Here is a 14,526-nt window from a genome sequence, read left to right as displayed (position 1 = left end):
TGTTCACTGGAAAAGCAGTAGCAGCAGCAGCGACTCTAGTCTTGTATGTACTCACGGTCCAAGCTTAAAGCCCAGCGACAGGAAGCTTCAATCCTCTCCATGTATGGGCAAAGCCACGCCTCCGTGCGCGTCATCCTCTGACAGCGTGGATCCCGTGGGTCTGGAGTTTTTGGCTCCCGGGAAAGGTTCCAGTCCTGGGGGATAGAGGGTTGAGTTTTGTATGCTTCCATCCATTCTGCAAAGACGCGCTAAAGGCCCCTCATCATCCTCTCCCGTGTCCGGGAACACCTCCACGGTGATCATTTACGCGTTTATTTGTCTTTTGGAGCCAGAAGTGGTGGATTCAGCAGTGTCCCGAAGCCTTTTTTGAAGCTGTTGTTATAGGATGCCACCAAGCTAAGAGCATCATCACCATCATCATCATCCTCATCAACAGCAACAACAACCACCACAGAAAGTTGCGAGAAATGTTTAACTGAATTAAAACAACTCTAATATCCCTGATATTTGCGCGAGTTGTTTCGCTTCTTCCACGGGAGGATCTTCATCTATCCAAACAAGCTGCTGGAGAGGCTTGAGAATCTTTACGCACTGAATCGTTCATGTGGTGCCAACGCAGGACGGACTGAAGAAGGAGTCGGGACTGCTTTTTTCTTCTTCTTCTTCTTCTCTTTTCGACAAATCCCAAACAAACTCTTACTGCTATCCGAAGGGGCTTCTTGGAGAAACGACGCGCCCTCGCTCACACTCTCATTTCATCTCTTTGGCTGGAAGTGGGTTGCACGCGAACTGTTTTAATGTTTGGGATTCAGGAAAATATACCGAGAGGGGGGACCACTATGAAAGAGGAACCGCTGGGCAGTGGCATGAATTCGGTCCGATCGTGGATGCACACGGCTGGGGTGGTGGATGCGAACACGGCCGCCCAGAGGTACGTTTGCCAAATCATCCGATTTTTAATGCATTTCTCAGATCGACCCCTAAATCCCCAATATGCCATGTATCAATTACACTCTCCCCATGCACCTCTTCGCCGCTTTCCCCTGTTCATTACATCATATTACAGTTTAAGTGACAAATCAAGAATTCTCCCATGTTTTCATTCTATCTACATCTATCCAGATCTCAAGTGTACGCCTGTTGTTTTAACCCACACTGGTGTCTTGTTTTCCCCGCAGTGGAGTTGGTCTGGCACGGGCGCATTATGAGAAACAACCGCCATCTAACCTCAGAAAATCCAATTTTTTCCACTTCGTCCTGGCGCTTTATGACAGACAGGGACAGCCAGTGGAGATCGAAAGGACAGCTTTTGTGGACTTTGTGGAAAAGGATAAAGTAAGCGGCAGTCTGGAATACAGCTCTGAATTTTCACCTTAAAACTTCCACATCTCTAGATCTTTGGAAACACGTGCGCCATAAAACACTTTTGATGGATATCACAGAGATAACAAAACAAAACAAAAATAAATATGCATTATACACATTATTGCCAGGAATTATTCTGCTAAAATAGCAAACTTGAAATAGAGTTGCTGGATAAAAGCGTAAATATGTACATGCATACAGACAAAAATGCATGCATTTCATAAATATATAAAAATAAAATTCTCAGCAGCCCAATAATGCCAATCTGACCCCAAACAAATGCTTATTTTCAGGAACCTAACAGTGAAAAAACTAACAATGGGATACATTACAAACTACAACTATTGTACAGCAACGGTAAGTGTAAATTTCTCTATTCAGCAGGGATAGATTTACAAGTGTTTTATTCGCTCAATGGAGCCGTATTGACTTACATTCAGTTTCCTAAAATGTAGTTCAGTTTATTCCACAAATGTAATTCTAGTAGATGGCAAACCTTCGATGATGTTTTTTTTTTACTAGTGAATTTCAAGAATACTTTCTAATTTTTTTTCCGAGGAAACGTTGTATAGTTTTTTACACCAGACTTCTTCCACATTGAAAAACAAAAAAATAATTTCCCACAGGCGTCAGAACAGAACAGGATCTTTATGTTCGGTTAATCGATTCCATGACAAAACAGGTAAGAACTTTTCTCTTGCTTGTATCTGTGTATTTATATTTATAATATCCCTCTCTTTCTCTCTCTCTCTCTCTCCCTCTCTCTCTGTGTGTGTGTGTGTGTGTAAGTTTGTTGCACGTGCTTTACATTAGGCTACATTGTTCATGTTTCCATAAGTAAATACAGCATAAGCGAATAGATCTTCTTTATATGTATTATTTATTGGAGGTGCAGTGCAATTTATTGATATTGCTGCTTTAACTTGCTATATTTAGTTGTACTAGGGTACCATGGACACTAATGTAAAGCCGTGGCTCATTTTGGGTTGCTCTGATTAATGGGGGGAGGTTATTTGGCGGATTTAATTTAATATGAATCACATTACCACGTTTTTATTCTCTTTTAGCTGCTTGATAATTCATTGCGAATTAATGAAATAGTGTGGGGCACAAAAAATGTGTTTGCATTAATTACTCATTTAAAATAAAATATATATATATATATTTCTATTTTTCCGAGGATAAAGACAAAAATAACCTAAAGTGTTAATGATTTCTTTCTAATTTACGCGGATTAGTATTTTATAAGCCACATTATAATCTCACCTTCGCATATAAAGCATAATAGTCAAAACCCATATGTGTGTATTGCGCTCCATTAGGTTGTTTTTATTCAATATTATATATTTTTTGTAATCTGAGACAATATACAGCCTATACGCGTGCACTTTTATAATGAATACATTATTTTAATAATTTTACATCACAGCATATGAAATAAAATTAAAAAAATGTAAAATGCACTTTTTTTATTTGGCGGTGCAATATTTATGAATTGGCATTCAGTTAGCTACTAAATGTTCGTGTGCCATTTATATCGCACGTAAAAACTCACTTTTGTAGTGCTGTAATCAGATCTGGTCAAAGGCATAAAAATAAAGCTCCAGGCGTGAGACAGACACTTGAGTTCATATTGGGCTCTGATGTTCTCTGAAATCACTCTCAGCTCATTTCCATTGTCCATTTCAGCCTCTCATAGTAAAGAACAGGGCGGATCTTTAGCTTGATTTTGAGGCTCTTGTTATCTGTAGTTTATCCATCGTTTGGCATCACAGGACAGAAATATGAAGGTTTTATCTGAGGCGCCTCAGAATGGAGCTGAACATGATCAAAGAGTCAATGGCGCTGAACAGTCACTTTATGGTTTTTCCGTATATTTTCATTGATAGGCAGGCGTGGAAAATAAGGGTACGTCAAATAATGTCTGATAAATTCAACCCAGTGCTCATTTTGTTATTTGCAATATCTAGACGGTTTGTAGATATGACTTAATAAAATTCATTAATAGAATTAATTTAGAACCAACGCTTGATTTAGTATGCAGTTGGCAAATACAAATTAAAACTTGACCTAATTTCGATTATACTCTTTTATAAGTTCTCATATTTTTTAGTGCAAATTATTTTCGCTACGTGCTTATTTACGCACATTAAGCTTGCCTTTTTTTCTTTCCACTTTAATGTTTAGATATACAGCAGGGCTCGGATTTTCATACACTTTTGTGTACAAACAGTTTGTACACATAAGTGTATGTTTGTTTGTGTATTTATATATTATTTAATATATCTTTTTATTATTACTACAATGATGTACTGTGCAAGAGCGCACTCCAACGCGCCCCACGGATCCCACGAAAGGACGCGTTGGAGTGCGCTCTTGCACAGTACATCATAACGGGAGCAGGGCAAACAGGGAGGGTGGGAGGGAGGGAGAGAGAGAAAGAGAGAGTGAGATAGAACGCGCAAAAAGCAGCAAGGCCCGTGCGCACCTACAGCTCCAAACGCCATCTGTTAAAGCCAATGCTCAAAAATTACTCAAGCGTACCCCCCGACACCGCTTTTTATCTAAAGAAAAATCATTGTTAGCGGCTCAAAATAAACAACAGATTGCCCATTAGCACTCTACCCCTAAATATCTGCAGATTATAACCGCGTTGATGTGTACGGTTATGGGTATTATTTACCGCGGCCATCTGCGTCGGAGAAGCGACAACTATGTGATTTCTATTATCATTCCCCAAATAAATAGCGCAAAGATCTAAACAGAAGCATATGCGACTCTTCATTTCTAAAGTGATATGCATGTGGTATAATTTGTCATCGCAATGACCGGCCAAGTGTTGATATTAATTTCAAACATCATATTTATTTATGCAAATTAATAACACAAAGGTTATCTCTATCTAGAATGTGGGCATGTGTGTTGGTTTACAGATAAAACATTGTTTAACAATGTATGTGGGCTAAATGGATTTTATTTATGCACCTTCTCATGTCAATTTTTAATTGATGAACCTTAACTTTGTGCCATAAACCCCATTTTATTTTTTTAGGTCCAATTTCAGTAATTTTTTAAATTAATTTTTTCAATGGAGAAATTAAGTTTTATATTTAATATTTTGACTGTTATATTTTAGCCTGTGTGCAATCCTCATGTTAAAAATATATTCACTGTTACTTTTATTTCAAGGCTATTATTTATGAAGGACAAGACAAAAACCCAGAAATGTGCCGAGTTCTTCTCACACACGAAATTATGTGCAGGTAAGAAAATATTTTCAGATAAATATAAACTATTACATTCGACTGCATAATTGTATTTAATCAGCCATAATGTCTCGTCATGTTTTCATAAATGCGTAACGCACACGATGTAGGCCTATCCAGGCCTCTGAGCATCAGCCTTACAGAAAATCAATGAATCCCTGAATAGATCTGCCTGGAAACGCTGAAAAGAATCCAAATGTTCAGAATTGTCAGGCGGCTTATTCATAATGATTTACGGTTCGCTTTGCGCCCTGCTTTGCGAGTTTCAGAAGTTCTACTTCAGGAGCGCAAATTTGACTGAATCATTTGGTGACATCGGATTTACGAATGATCTCACTGGACTTTAAATACTATAGAGGATAAAATGAAACACACACACACACACACACACGTATGGAAGCAAGCACTAAATTTCCCACCAAATCGGAAAAGAATCAGAAGCTTGCTATGAGGTAACGCCACATTCTTCTGCGCTCAAGATAATAACGCTTCAAACTTATAAGAGTGTACGCAGCCGTATTTACCGATAAAGAAAGTTCCTCGCATCGCACTCTGTTGCGTGCGTCAAACCGCACAGATGCGTTTCCGAGTCCCAAGCAGAGGTCCATAGACATACTTTAATCACTTTAGCTGTCAGCTTTAAGGAGCTTTACATGTTTTCCATACCATATGGTGTTAATTTAGCTCACTTAGACATGTAACCATTATACAAGTGGGCTTCTTTAAATTCAAGAGGCATAACATTTTTTTTTTATCTCAGTAATTTCAACATTAATTAAAGAAAGCATAATGGAAGCATCTTCTGGGCCTCAAAATGGAGGCATTGGCACATTGTAGGAGACTGATGGAGGCTTTTTGAGCTGGTAATTAATAAGTGCCCCACAGAAATCCTGGTTGAAGGTGGCATCTTGCATCCTCTCCAGACACAACAGCTTGACAATTAGAGGTAAACAAAAGCTGGGGCTGAGAGAGAGCTTTCCCCCCCTCCCAGCCTCCTGGCACCCCCTCTCCTCCTCTCAGCACTAAGACAAACACCAAAAACATGCTGTTTTCCCTCCTTCAGCCACAGCGCCGGGCTCTGTGTTTACCCGCCGCCCGCATCTGCGAGAACCGCAGCCACCAACACCATCAGGCTCAGCCAGAACCTACGCCAAACACCTCGCGGTTAGCTAGAAAAGAGGACGAGAGAGCGTGTCAGATGAATAAATCTAAACACACGGCGCTCGAAGACCAAAGACACATGCAAGCTGTTTGCTGATTCTCTCATATCTCATCTCATGTCTTGTCTTCTCTCTCTCTCTCCCTGTGTTCTTCTCCACAAGTCGGTGTTGTGACAAAAAAAGCTGCGGAAACAGGAACGAAACGCCCTCAGATCCCGTGATCATCGACAGGTAAGACTCTATCTGCTTCTGTGAGTGTAGGGCGCTGCGGCCCAGCGTCCCGGCCTGGGTTTGCCGTGTGTTGTTGTGCAGGTGTGTTGATGTGGAAACCCGAGGGTGTCTTTGGGGACCGTGTAATTGCTGGTGAGTTGTCAGGGAAGCGCTTTCCTCGAGACTTGCGATCTAGAGAGCGTTTGGTTTTAAACTCACAACTCTTTCATCCTAATTTGTTAACAGCAGCTCTGCTTATCTCGTCTGTAAACAGTGCCCTGCCTCTCGCTGGCTTTGTGGCACGACTGCGCTCCGCAACAGAGCAGGAACGTTGCGTCTGCGAGCGTGCATGTTTGAGGGAAAAAGGTGTTTTTACGTTGTGCTCTGTAGTGCTGCCGGTGGGAAATGAGTAATGTTTCTGGGCTGGCTGTTGGCGGTTGCATGTTGATCACATTAGGGAAAGCATGTTCAAACACACCGGCTCCCGCCGAGTGGGTAATTGACGTTCTTTCTTTTTTTTTTTGCAGCTTATGTTTCTCTTTGTGAGTCTGGCTGAAGGTTACACTTACTCGGCGAGACTTACACTTCTTCCTTTTTGTCCAATTATCCCTGTAGTGGCAGCACGTACGTGGATTACGGCAGGGCAGGTCTTGGACTCGCGGTTGAAACGGTAAATGTGACAGGGAGCGCTGGCTGCTCGAGTCCGGGCCTCTTGGAGATTAGTGAGCTAGAACAAGCCTACCTTGCTCTATAAAGCCTGGAGTCTCTCTGTTTCCATCTGCTGTAAAGAGCCATGAATAAGCATCAAGTGCTGCCAGCAGTAAGAGTCTCTCTCTCTCTCTCTCTCTCTCTCTCTCTCTCTCTCTCTCTCTCTCTCTCTCTCTCTCGTTTTCTTGCTGTAGCTGTTGCAAAGTTATCCCACGATCACGAACTTGTCTGTCCACTGAGTGAGAAATTAGATTGGAGGGTGAGATGATGGGTAAAACCGGGAACGAAATATGCGCCACCAGTGGATAGCAATGCTAATGTTTGACTTGCTGAAATAGCTGTTTGCTTAGCAGGGAATGTTTGGTATCTGACAGAGGGAACATCTTTCTTATTAGTAATCAAATAGCAGCGACCAGTTGCCGCTGTCAGTCCCCATACATGAAGCGTGTGAAGCGTCGGAAAAAAGGACTCATGCTCCGTGTGTCGAAGCTTTGGCCGTGCTCGCGTGTTTTGGAGGTCTGAGCATTTCCCGCTCTCACGTCATGTGGTCATAAAGTGGAAACCCTGCGGTACTACACAATAATGTGAGTGAATCGCTTAGTGTGAGGCAGTTTGATTCATCTTTTGGAGCAGACATACGTTTGTTTTGTTTATACACAGCTTATTCATAATCAATATTTGATTTAATTGACAATCTATGGCTCTGTTACAAAACTTAGTAAGCTGTCTTGTTTTCTGCTTCCTAAATAGGCAACATCCAAACTACTTGCTGTACATATCCATAAGCAGAAACATTAATCACATTTGATTACTATAAAGTATTAATGTATTGCTTAGCTAATTCTGCAATATTCTAAATAGCATAAAAATACACAGCACATGTAAATATGTAAATATTAGTCAAATAGTCCATTTTCATTTATTTTCGTAACACTTTATGTAACTACATGTACTTACTACAGTAATGAGAGCAAATTATGCATAATTACATGTAATTAACCCTAAACCAAACCCTAACCATAGCTCTATAGTAACTACATGTAGTTAATTAATATTACTCCGTACTTATTTGAGTAAGTACAATGTATGTATATCACCTTAAAATAAAGTGTAACCATACTTTTTGATTTCAAATTAATCTTAATTATATTTATTTCATTATTGCATTCTGAGATTTGCTTGTCCATGAATGCTGACATACAATTTGCCCCAAATATGTTATCTTAGAATGTAGCATAAATGCTAAAGCATAATGACGTGTGCCTGTGATGTCCTAAAATGTTACCGATGTAGGCAGCCCACTAAGTTTTTGAACAGAGTCTCTATTTAACCTTTTTTGGAGGGGAATATGAGTTCCTTACATTTTCTTCTGTAAACACTCTCACAGAGTGTGAATCAATCTCAGTAACCTTTGTTATCTCTGCATTAAATGATTAGCTTGTTCAAACAGACGTGCTGAAGAGCTCTGACAGTGTGCGAACAGTAATTAGTTACAGGACAGACATTCATGCACTCACTGTAACTCAACCGCAAGAGAAAGAAAAGCTGGATGGGGGGAGGGAGGGGAAAAAGAGGAGTCCCGGCGAGGTGGAGGAGGATTTGTTTTGGTTTTCTGAACAGAAGATAAAACACATATCACTTCCTCTTAGTGAGTCCTGAAAGGAGTCTCAGGCAGTCAGAGTCGATTCTCCCAACTGTGGCTTATACAATGTATTTACCTTTAAAGAAAAACATGAACACTTTACAACAGGGTTTCACTGATATTTACCGCATTGACTCTTCCCATAAATTGCTCGGCTTTGTGTCGTGGCTAAATAGAGGTGGATGGATCGAATGTCTTGGCGCTTTGTGCTTCAATCTGGCGAACAATATGTGTAACACTAGTAAAAGAGGAAAAGGAGAACAGTGCAACGAAGCTCTGATACTGGGCAAAAAGGAGGGATATTGTGGAAGGTTGAAACGGTGGATAAAAAAGCTCAAATTTTGATTGTGAGGCGTCTGAAAGACTCGAGAGGATCATTTTCATAGAGGGCCGATCCGTTCTGTCAGATCACAAAAGCAGATGTACTTCATTAGCCGACTGCATTGTCTGCATATCACAACTGTGAACAGATGATTTTATCCAACGCTCGGAGAACAAGGCGGCCGGGAGAGCCCGGAACGCACGGAAACACGAACCTCAAATGACTAAAGCGTTCGTGCAGGTGGGGTGTATGATATAAAGCTAATTTGTAATCACAAAACCAATCCTGTGGGGTAATGTCTTGTTAGGTCCGTCTTTTTTCTTGTCTCTGTGGAAAAAGTGGAATGTTACAGTACACGAGGGAATTTAATGCGTTGCTAAGATATGTGCATGCTCAGTCACCGTTTATAAACAAGCGTTTGCGTGCACAGGAAGTAGATCCAAAGTGCGGACAGGAAAGGGTCGGTTGCATTACAATCAAAACATTTAACTGGGTTGGACTGAGGATAGATAGACAGACAGATAGAGGGAGAGAATGTTCTGCTAAACATGGCTATGGTGACCAGAAGATCTGGTGATCCATTATCAATAACGTTTTCAGCCACATTCTCCCAGATGGCACATGGGCCAGGCATACTGCTCGTTGGCACGGGCTCGGACAATAACTGGCACCCGCTCGCTTCTGGCATTTTCAATGGAGTTTAGGAGACTTATCATTCCAATTGTGTCCTATTTTCCTGTAGTCAAGCCAGACATCTGTTTATACTATTTCTCTTGGACTTTAGTGCAGCTTTAGGTTCTTCACGAGGAGAAGAATAAGAAGAAAAAAATATATGAGAAAAACTTGGTTGTATTTCACAGCTGTTACAAAATTTCAACCTCGATGGATGTTTAAATATTTCACAACCCGACCCTGCTTCGCCATAGATTATTCATCTATATTTTTGAAAGATAGATTGAGCATCAGAAATGAGGAGTTCTACAGCTAGATCCTGAACTGTTGTAGGTGATGTCTTGAACACACATGTCAAAAGCGAGGCGTTGGATCATTTACCGCCCCCGTATCGGTCCGAGAACTAATAATACCTCTCCGACTCAAGAGCGATGAGGGTTTTCCTAGCCAACCGATCTCCCTTTCACTTCCTGTCAGAAAGGTCAAGACATGCTGACCTCTGACAGCCAACCCCCTCCCTCAACTGAATAATTCATGAGATTGACTTTTTTTGTCAGACAGTTGTGTAGCAGGACTGTTTATGTAGCTCATTTCGCTGAGGCTTCTGCACCTGTTCGGGCCACATGATATTTGGGTCCCGATGCTGATTTAGCTAAACACTCATTAATTTTTTTCATACCGAAGGACCTTTCCAGAAGGGATTTCGCTTGGTTATTAGCTAGGTCTTCCTTGAGCCATATGCTGGGGAAAAAATAAATTGTGTACGTACTCAGCCTGTTGGAGATTTTTTAATCTTGAAAAACCAACACAGATAGTTCCTCCATTTTTTTGCCCTTTTGTTTGTATCTTCTCCGACCAGGCTACTTAAAAAGACCTCCTCTCTCTCATCCACACACAGGCCTTCTCTCGGAGCTGAGCAAATGCCAGCATTTAGAAGGTCAGAGCTTTTGTTGGAAAAGCGCTATGTAAATTAGCACCAGCAAAAGGGACATTAAACAAAATTCAATTCATTGTCTCCCTTAATGTCATTTACATTTTTGGCTCGGGCCCGTCCTGTCGAGGAGAATTTTGGAGATGATTTTAATTACATATCAGCGCTGGAACAGAGGGCTGTCTGGAGCGAGACGCATTTGGATCACCTGTAAAGAGAGGTTTATTTACCAATGCACTTGAATGGCAGGTTTTCACAGGCGCTTGCGTGATGTAATTAAGCCTGTGTTAAGTGTTAATTCCTCGGCCTGTCTTTTTCCTTCACAGAAAGGCCTGTTTCACACACACCACAGAGTTTAACCTTTAGTCCTTGTCTTTCAGATTTGAGTCCTTCTGCATTCTCCTAAACATAGACACAATTCACTTTTAGCACATTTATTGCAACAATCTGAGACCTTTTGGATTTTTTTTTTGCAAAAATCACACCTTTCGGGGCACAACCACAGTACCCTTAATGTACCTTATTTACTGTTAAAGTAGTACCTTAAGGGTATATATTACTACTTAAAAGTACTAATATGCACCTTTAGATAAGATACAAAGTTGGATTTTAAGGGCACAGTCCTAGAGACAACCTGTTGCACCCCTAAAGGTAAAATTGTTACACATTTTTCTGATAGTGTCCAAATTGTTGTCCTCTGAAATGCTTTCTAGTCTGATAATGTCCCTCCCTCTAATATTGTGTGACTGACTTGCAATAGCAAACAGCAAACCATGCTGTGATGTAAACTAAAGTCTATTTAAGTAAAAGGGATATCTCTCTGATATGTCCCTCACAAGCATCATGTTTAATAGAAAATAAACCTGCGCAGGATGTGCAAAACAGGCCTATGACTGAGTGGTAGAGGACACTTGAACTGCTGCTTTTGCCTCCAGCCACGAGAGGAATATTTGTATTTATTTATATCTTACCTTGTCCAGGTGACATTCAAGTGTGTGTGTTTGAATGTTTTATTCGAAAAGTCCTTGTATCTACTGTACAATAGAGCCACAGCAGTCTTGGAGGATGCGCATGCACGTATATGTGTGTTTATGTTCACAGAGTTCACGTGTGAGAGGAGGAGAGCGCCGGAGCTCCATTAGACCTGATTAATGAGGTTGCAGACAGCAGATATATCTCTGGCCAGGTAACAGCCTCACTGCTGCAGGTACACAGGTGTGCACAGCAACTCCTTATTTATGAGACAGTCAGCAAACCCTCTGCTAACAACAGATAGAGTGAGAGAGAGAGAGAGAGAGAGAGAGAGAGAGAGAGAGAGAGAGAGAGAGAGAGAGAGAGAGAGAGACAGATTGTGTTTTTTCCTTCAATGGGCAAGTCCAGCAGTGGCCAAAGTGAAAGTAGAGTCTAGATCTCCATTATGAGAAGAAAATAACTCAGAATAGTGTTCCTTCTGTCACACAGGACTATACTAAGATGTTTGCAAGTGTATTGCTTTGGTGTAGGTTGCGTAAAAGGTTTCTTTACATTCTGTCTTTTTTTGCTCTTTCCTATTGAAATGTATGTGTGTGGGGCATTAGTCAAAGATGCAGTGTCTTTTCTGCACCACTAGAGGCAGCAAAGTGAATTGAAAAAATAATTACTGTTTTCAAACAAGTTTTAGAGACTCCCCCTGTTGGCCAAGGGTGGAAAAAAAAACAGATAGCTCCATCCCAAGATCATGTTATTGGCTGACCCAATGTTGTTATATCTGGCCTAGCAGGACAAACCGACTCCAATTAAATATGGAGCTTCTAAATTGGCAAGTATGCCTTTTAATATGTGCAATAAATAACATTTAAGATGTACTTCCATTTCAATATTAATCCGTGTTGCATTGATAAATTGCAGATTTTCTTTTTAAAAAAATGGAAAGAAAAAAGGCAAGTGTTTTCTAGTATGCAAATGATTTATCATTAGCATACTTAAGGTTCTCCTTATGCTGGCGTGTTTGAAATGTAGACCAAAAATCTTTTGTAATTATTTGTTAATTGCTCTTTTGTCTCTCTTCGACATAATGATATACAAAAATGCCTTTGCGTGCAGCGTGGATGACACTGTCACCTTGAAACTCTTCAGAACCGACTATGCTTCTAAACTCCTCTGTTATGAACTAGTGACTTCCGTCTCACTAGAGGGATCAAGAGAGAGAGAGAGAGAGAGTGAGAACAGCTGGCTCTTTCTAACGGTGAATAACTGACAGTTGTCTGTAAGAGGTTTTAATGAAGATTGCCACCTTTTATACGAGGAACTGAAGGGATGCCAGATCTACAGGAGGGGAGAAGCAGAGAGCTTAACCTGCCCTTGGCAGCTAGCACTCAGCTCGCACTCACACAGAAAATGAGAAACAGCCTCTGCGGTCAAAAAGCCAAACCTTAGCGCTGCCACACATTGCTCACACGTAGAAGTGGGTCAAGGCCTAGCAGATGTCCGACAGCACACAACTCCAGAGCAGGCTTCTCCACAACAATGTCCTCTATGGAGAGAGATAAACACTTTCGTATCTGAAAAATAATCGTTGTACGCTTTTAAAAATAAGGTTCCAAACTATTTTTGCAGCCAGATTACAATAGGAAAATAAGTTCTTTAGTCTTTTAGAAAGCAAACCACATTTTCAAACATTTGACAGATGCTTTTATCCAAAGTGACTTTTACATTTGATAACCCTTCTAGTGAAAAATAGTGAGGAACAACATTCTGAAGTGCTGCAAAGAACCATAAGTGTCATAAGTATTTTTTTTCTCTCTTCCACCTGAGAGATATCACATTGTCTCTGTAATTTAACCAATCAAAAAAGCTCTCTGCCTATGACATCATTTTGCATATTCAGGTTTGATGGGATCAGGTGGCTAAGTAAGAAAAAAAGGCAAATTGTTTTGAGCAGCTTTTTCTTTTTTCTTTTCTTAGAGACTAGAGCAGGGACAGTAATGGTCTTGATTTAGCTGCTATATGCTAATATTACTTGGCAATGGCAGTGTGTGCGTTTCCTTTTTTTTGTGCCATGTGGGTCTGGTGTGAGAAGGGAAGGGGAAAATGGCTCTAGCATGTGTAGACAGGAGGGAACCCTGCACTGTGTTATTGTAAGACGTGTTGCATAGGCCCGGAAGACGTCGGCTCCGAGGAGTCTATAGTGAGAGACAAAATCCATGCACACACTTAAAGATGAGAAAGCTGAATCAGAGCGAAAGCAGAAGTAGAAGGGGAATGTGAAAATGATAATTTTACTACAACAAACAGCATCATTGTGTGTGTGTGTGTGTGTGTGTGTGTGTGTGTGTGTGTGTGTGTGTGTGTGTGTGTGGTGATATTGAGAGTCTAATCAGGACTCCATGGAGGGGACATATGTGCTTTAAAAAGCCCCTTTTATTTGATTGAGCGCACAAAGCAACGACACTCCCCTTTTGTTGGGCTATATGAAAACCCCCGCTGAGTGTGTCAACACGCACACACATGCATATGCACGCATGGATTCACATGCAACAAATATTCACATGCATGAAGCACGATTATCGACAGACACGTAAAAAAGTGATTCCACACATGCATGCAGACGCACACAAAAACTCACCCCGGGCAGTTGGAGAGGGTGTGCGGTCACACAATAGCTCGGCGCGGGTGCACGTTCCTTTTGAATAACAACCGGGAAAATTGAATCAGTTGTGGTTTAGGAAGGACTGAATGGAATGCATGTCCGAAGTTCATGACGCTTCCCTCTGTGAATGCGGCCAACGTGTCCCATTTCCACAGCACAACCTGTTTTGCTCAAACTTCACACCGTGAAAGAATTCAAAACAGATCTGCTTAATGTGCACATAGCTGACAATGCTTCAAACCGAATGTTTATTTTTATTTTGACTACTTCTGCAGTTGTTTCTAGTTCTCGAGTGCTGCGGTGCCGCAGAATGTTTTCGTGCTAAATTAAATTGACGTGTTTGGTTTCCTTTCGTCCACATTGTCTATTTTACATGTGCGTGTTTATGGAGCGTCCTGTTTGATTCTGTCAACACTATGTCAGTATGTGTGTGTGCGTGCGTGTTTTAGGCTGTAAAAGCATGATAACTTGCTTTTGGTTTGTGGTAGATGTTGGCTTGATCCGGACAGTTCTCTTTTCATTTTTTGCGAATACACACCCACAACATTTGTTTGCCATTAGGAGCAGTTTGTAAATCAGATCAGGGTGTTGAATACTCGCCGTCTCCCTTGGAAGAAATATC

General features: G+C 41.0%; 1 protein-coding gene across 20 annotated transcripts in view; it reads left to right on the top strand.

The window, feature by feature from the left end:
* Positions 1-19: 19 nt before the first annotated feature.
* Positions 20-14,526, top strand: part of ebf3a (EBF transcription factor 3a) — a 96,433-nt gene continuing 81,926 nt past the window's right edge. For 11 of the 20 annotated variants that reach the window (XM_077200259.1, XM_077200260.1, XM_077200265.1 and 8 more), the window contains exons 1-6: positions 191-931; positions 1,179-1,335; positions 1,659-1,722; positions 1,992-2,047; positions 4,555-4,628; positions 5,954-6,022. In XM_077200259.1, coding sequence (XP_077056374.1) covers positions 798-931; positions 1,179-1,335; positions 1,659-1,722; positions 1,992-2,047; positions 4,555-4,628; positions 5,954-6,022 — 554 coding nt within the window. In that variant the 5' untranslated portion in view covers positions 191-797. Of the gene's footprint in view, positions 932-1,178; positions 1,336-1,658; positions 1,723-1,991; positions 2,048-4,554; positions 4,629-5,953; positions 6,023-14,526 lie in introns of all 20 variants that reach the window. The other 9 variants (XM_077200273.1, XM_077200262.1, XM_077200267.1 and 6 more) reach the window with 6 other exon arrangements.

Source organism: Siphateles boraxobius, unplaced genomic scaffold (assembly GCF_051911475.1).
Source record: "Siphateles boraxobius isolate OS27281-9 unplaced genomic scaffold, OSU_SipBor_1 46, whole genome shotgun sequence".
NCBI lineage: Eukaryota > Metazoa > Chordata > Actinopteri > Cypriniformes > Leuciscidae > Siphateles > Siphateles boraxobius.
Note: the sequence above shows the minus strand (reverse complement) of the source record. Positions and strands in the feature narration are given on the sequence as shown.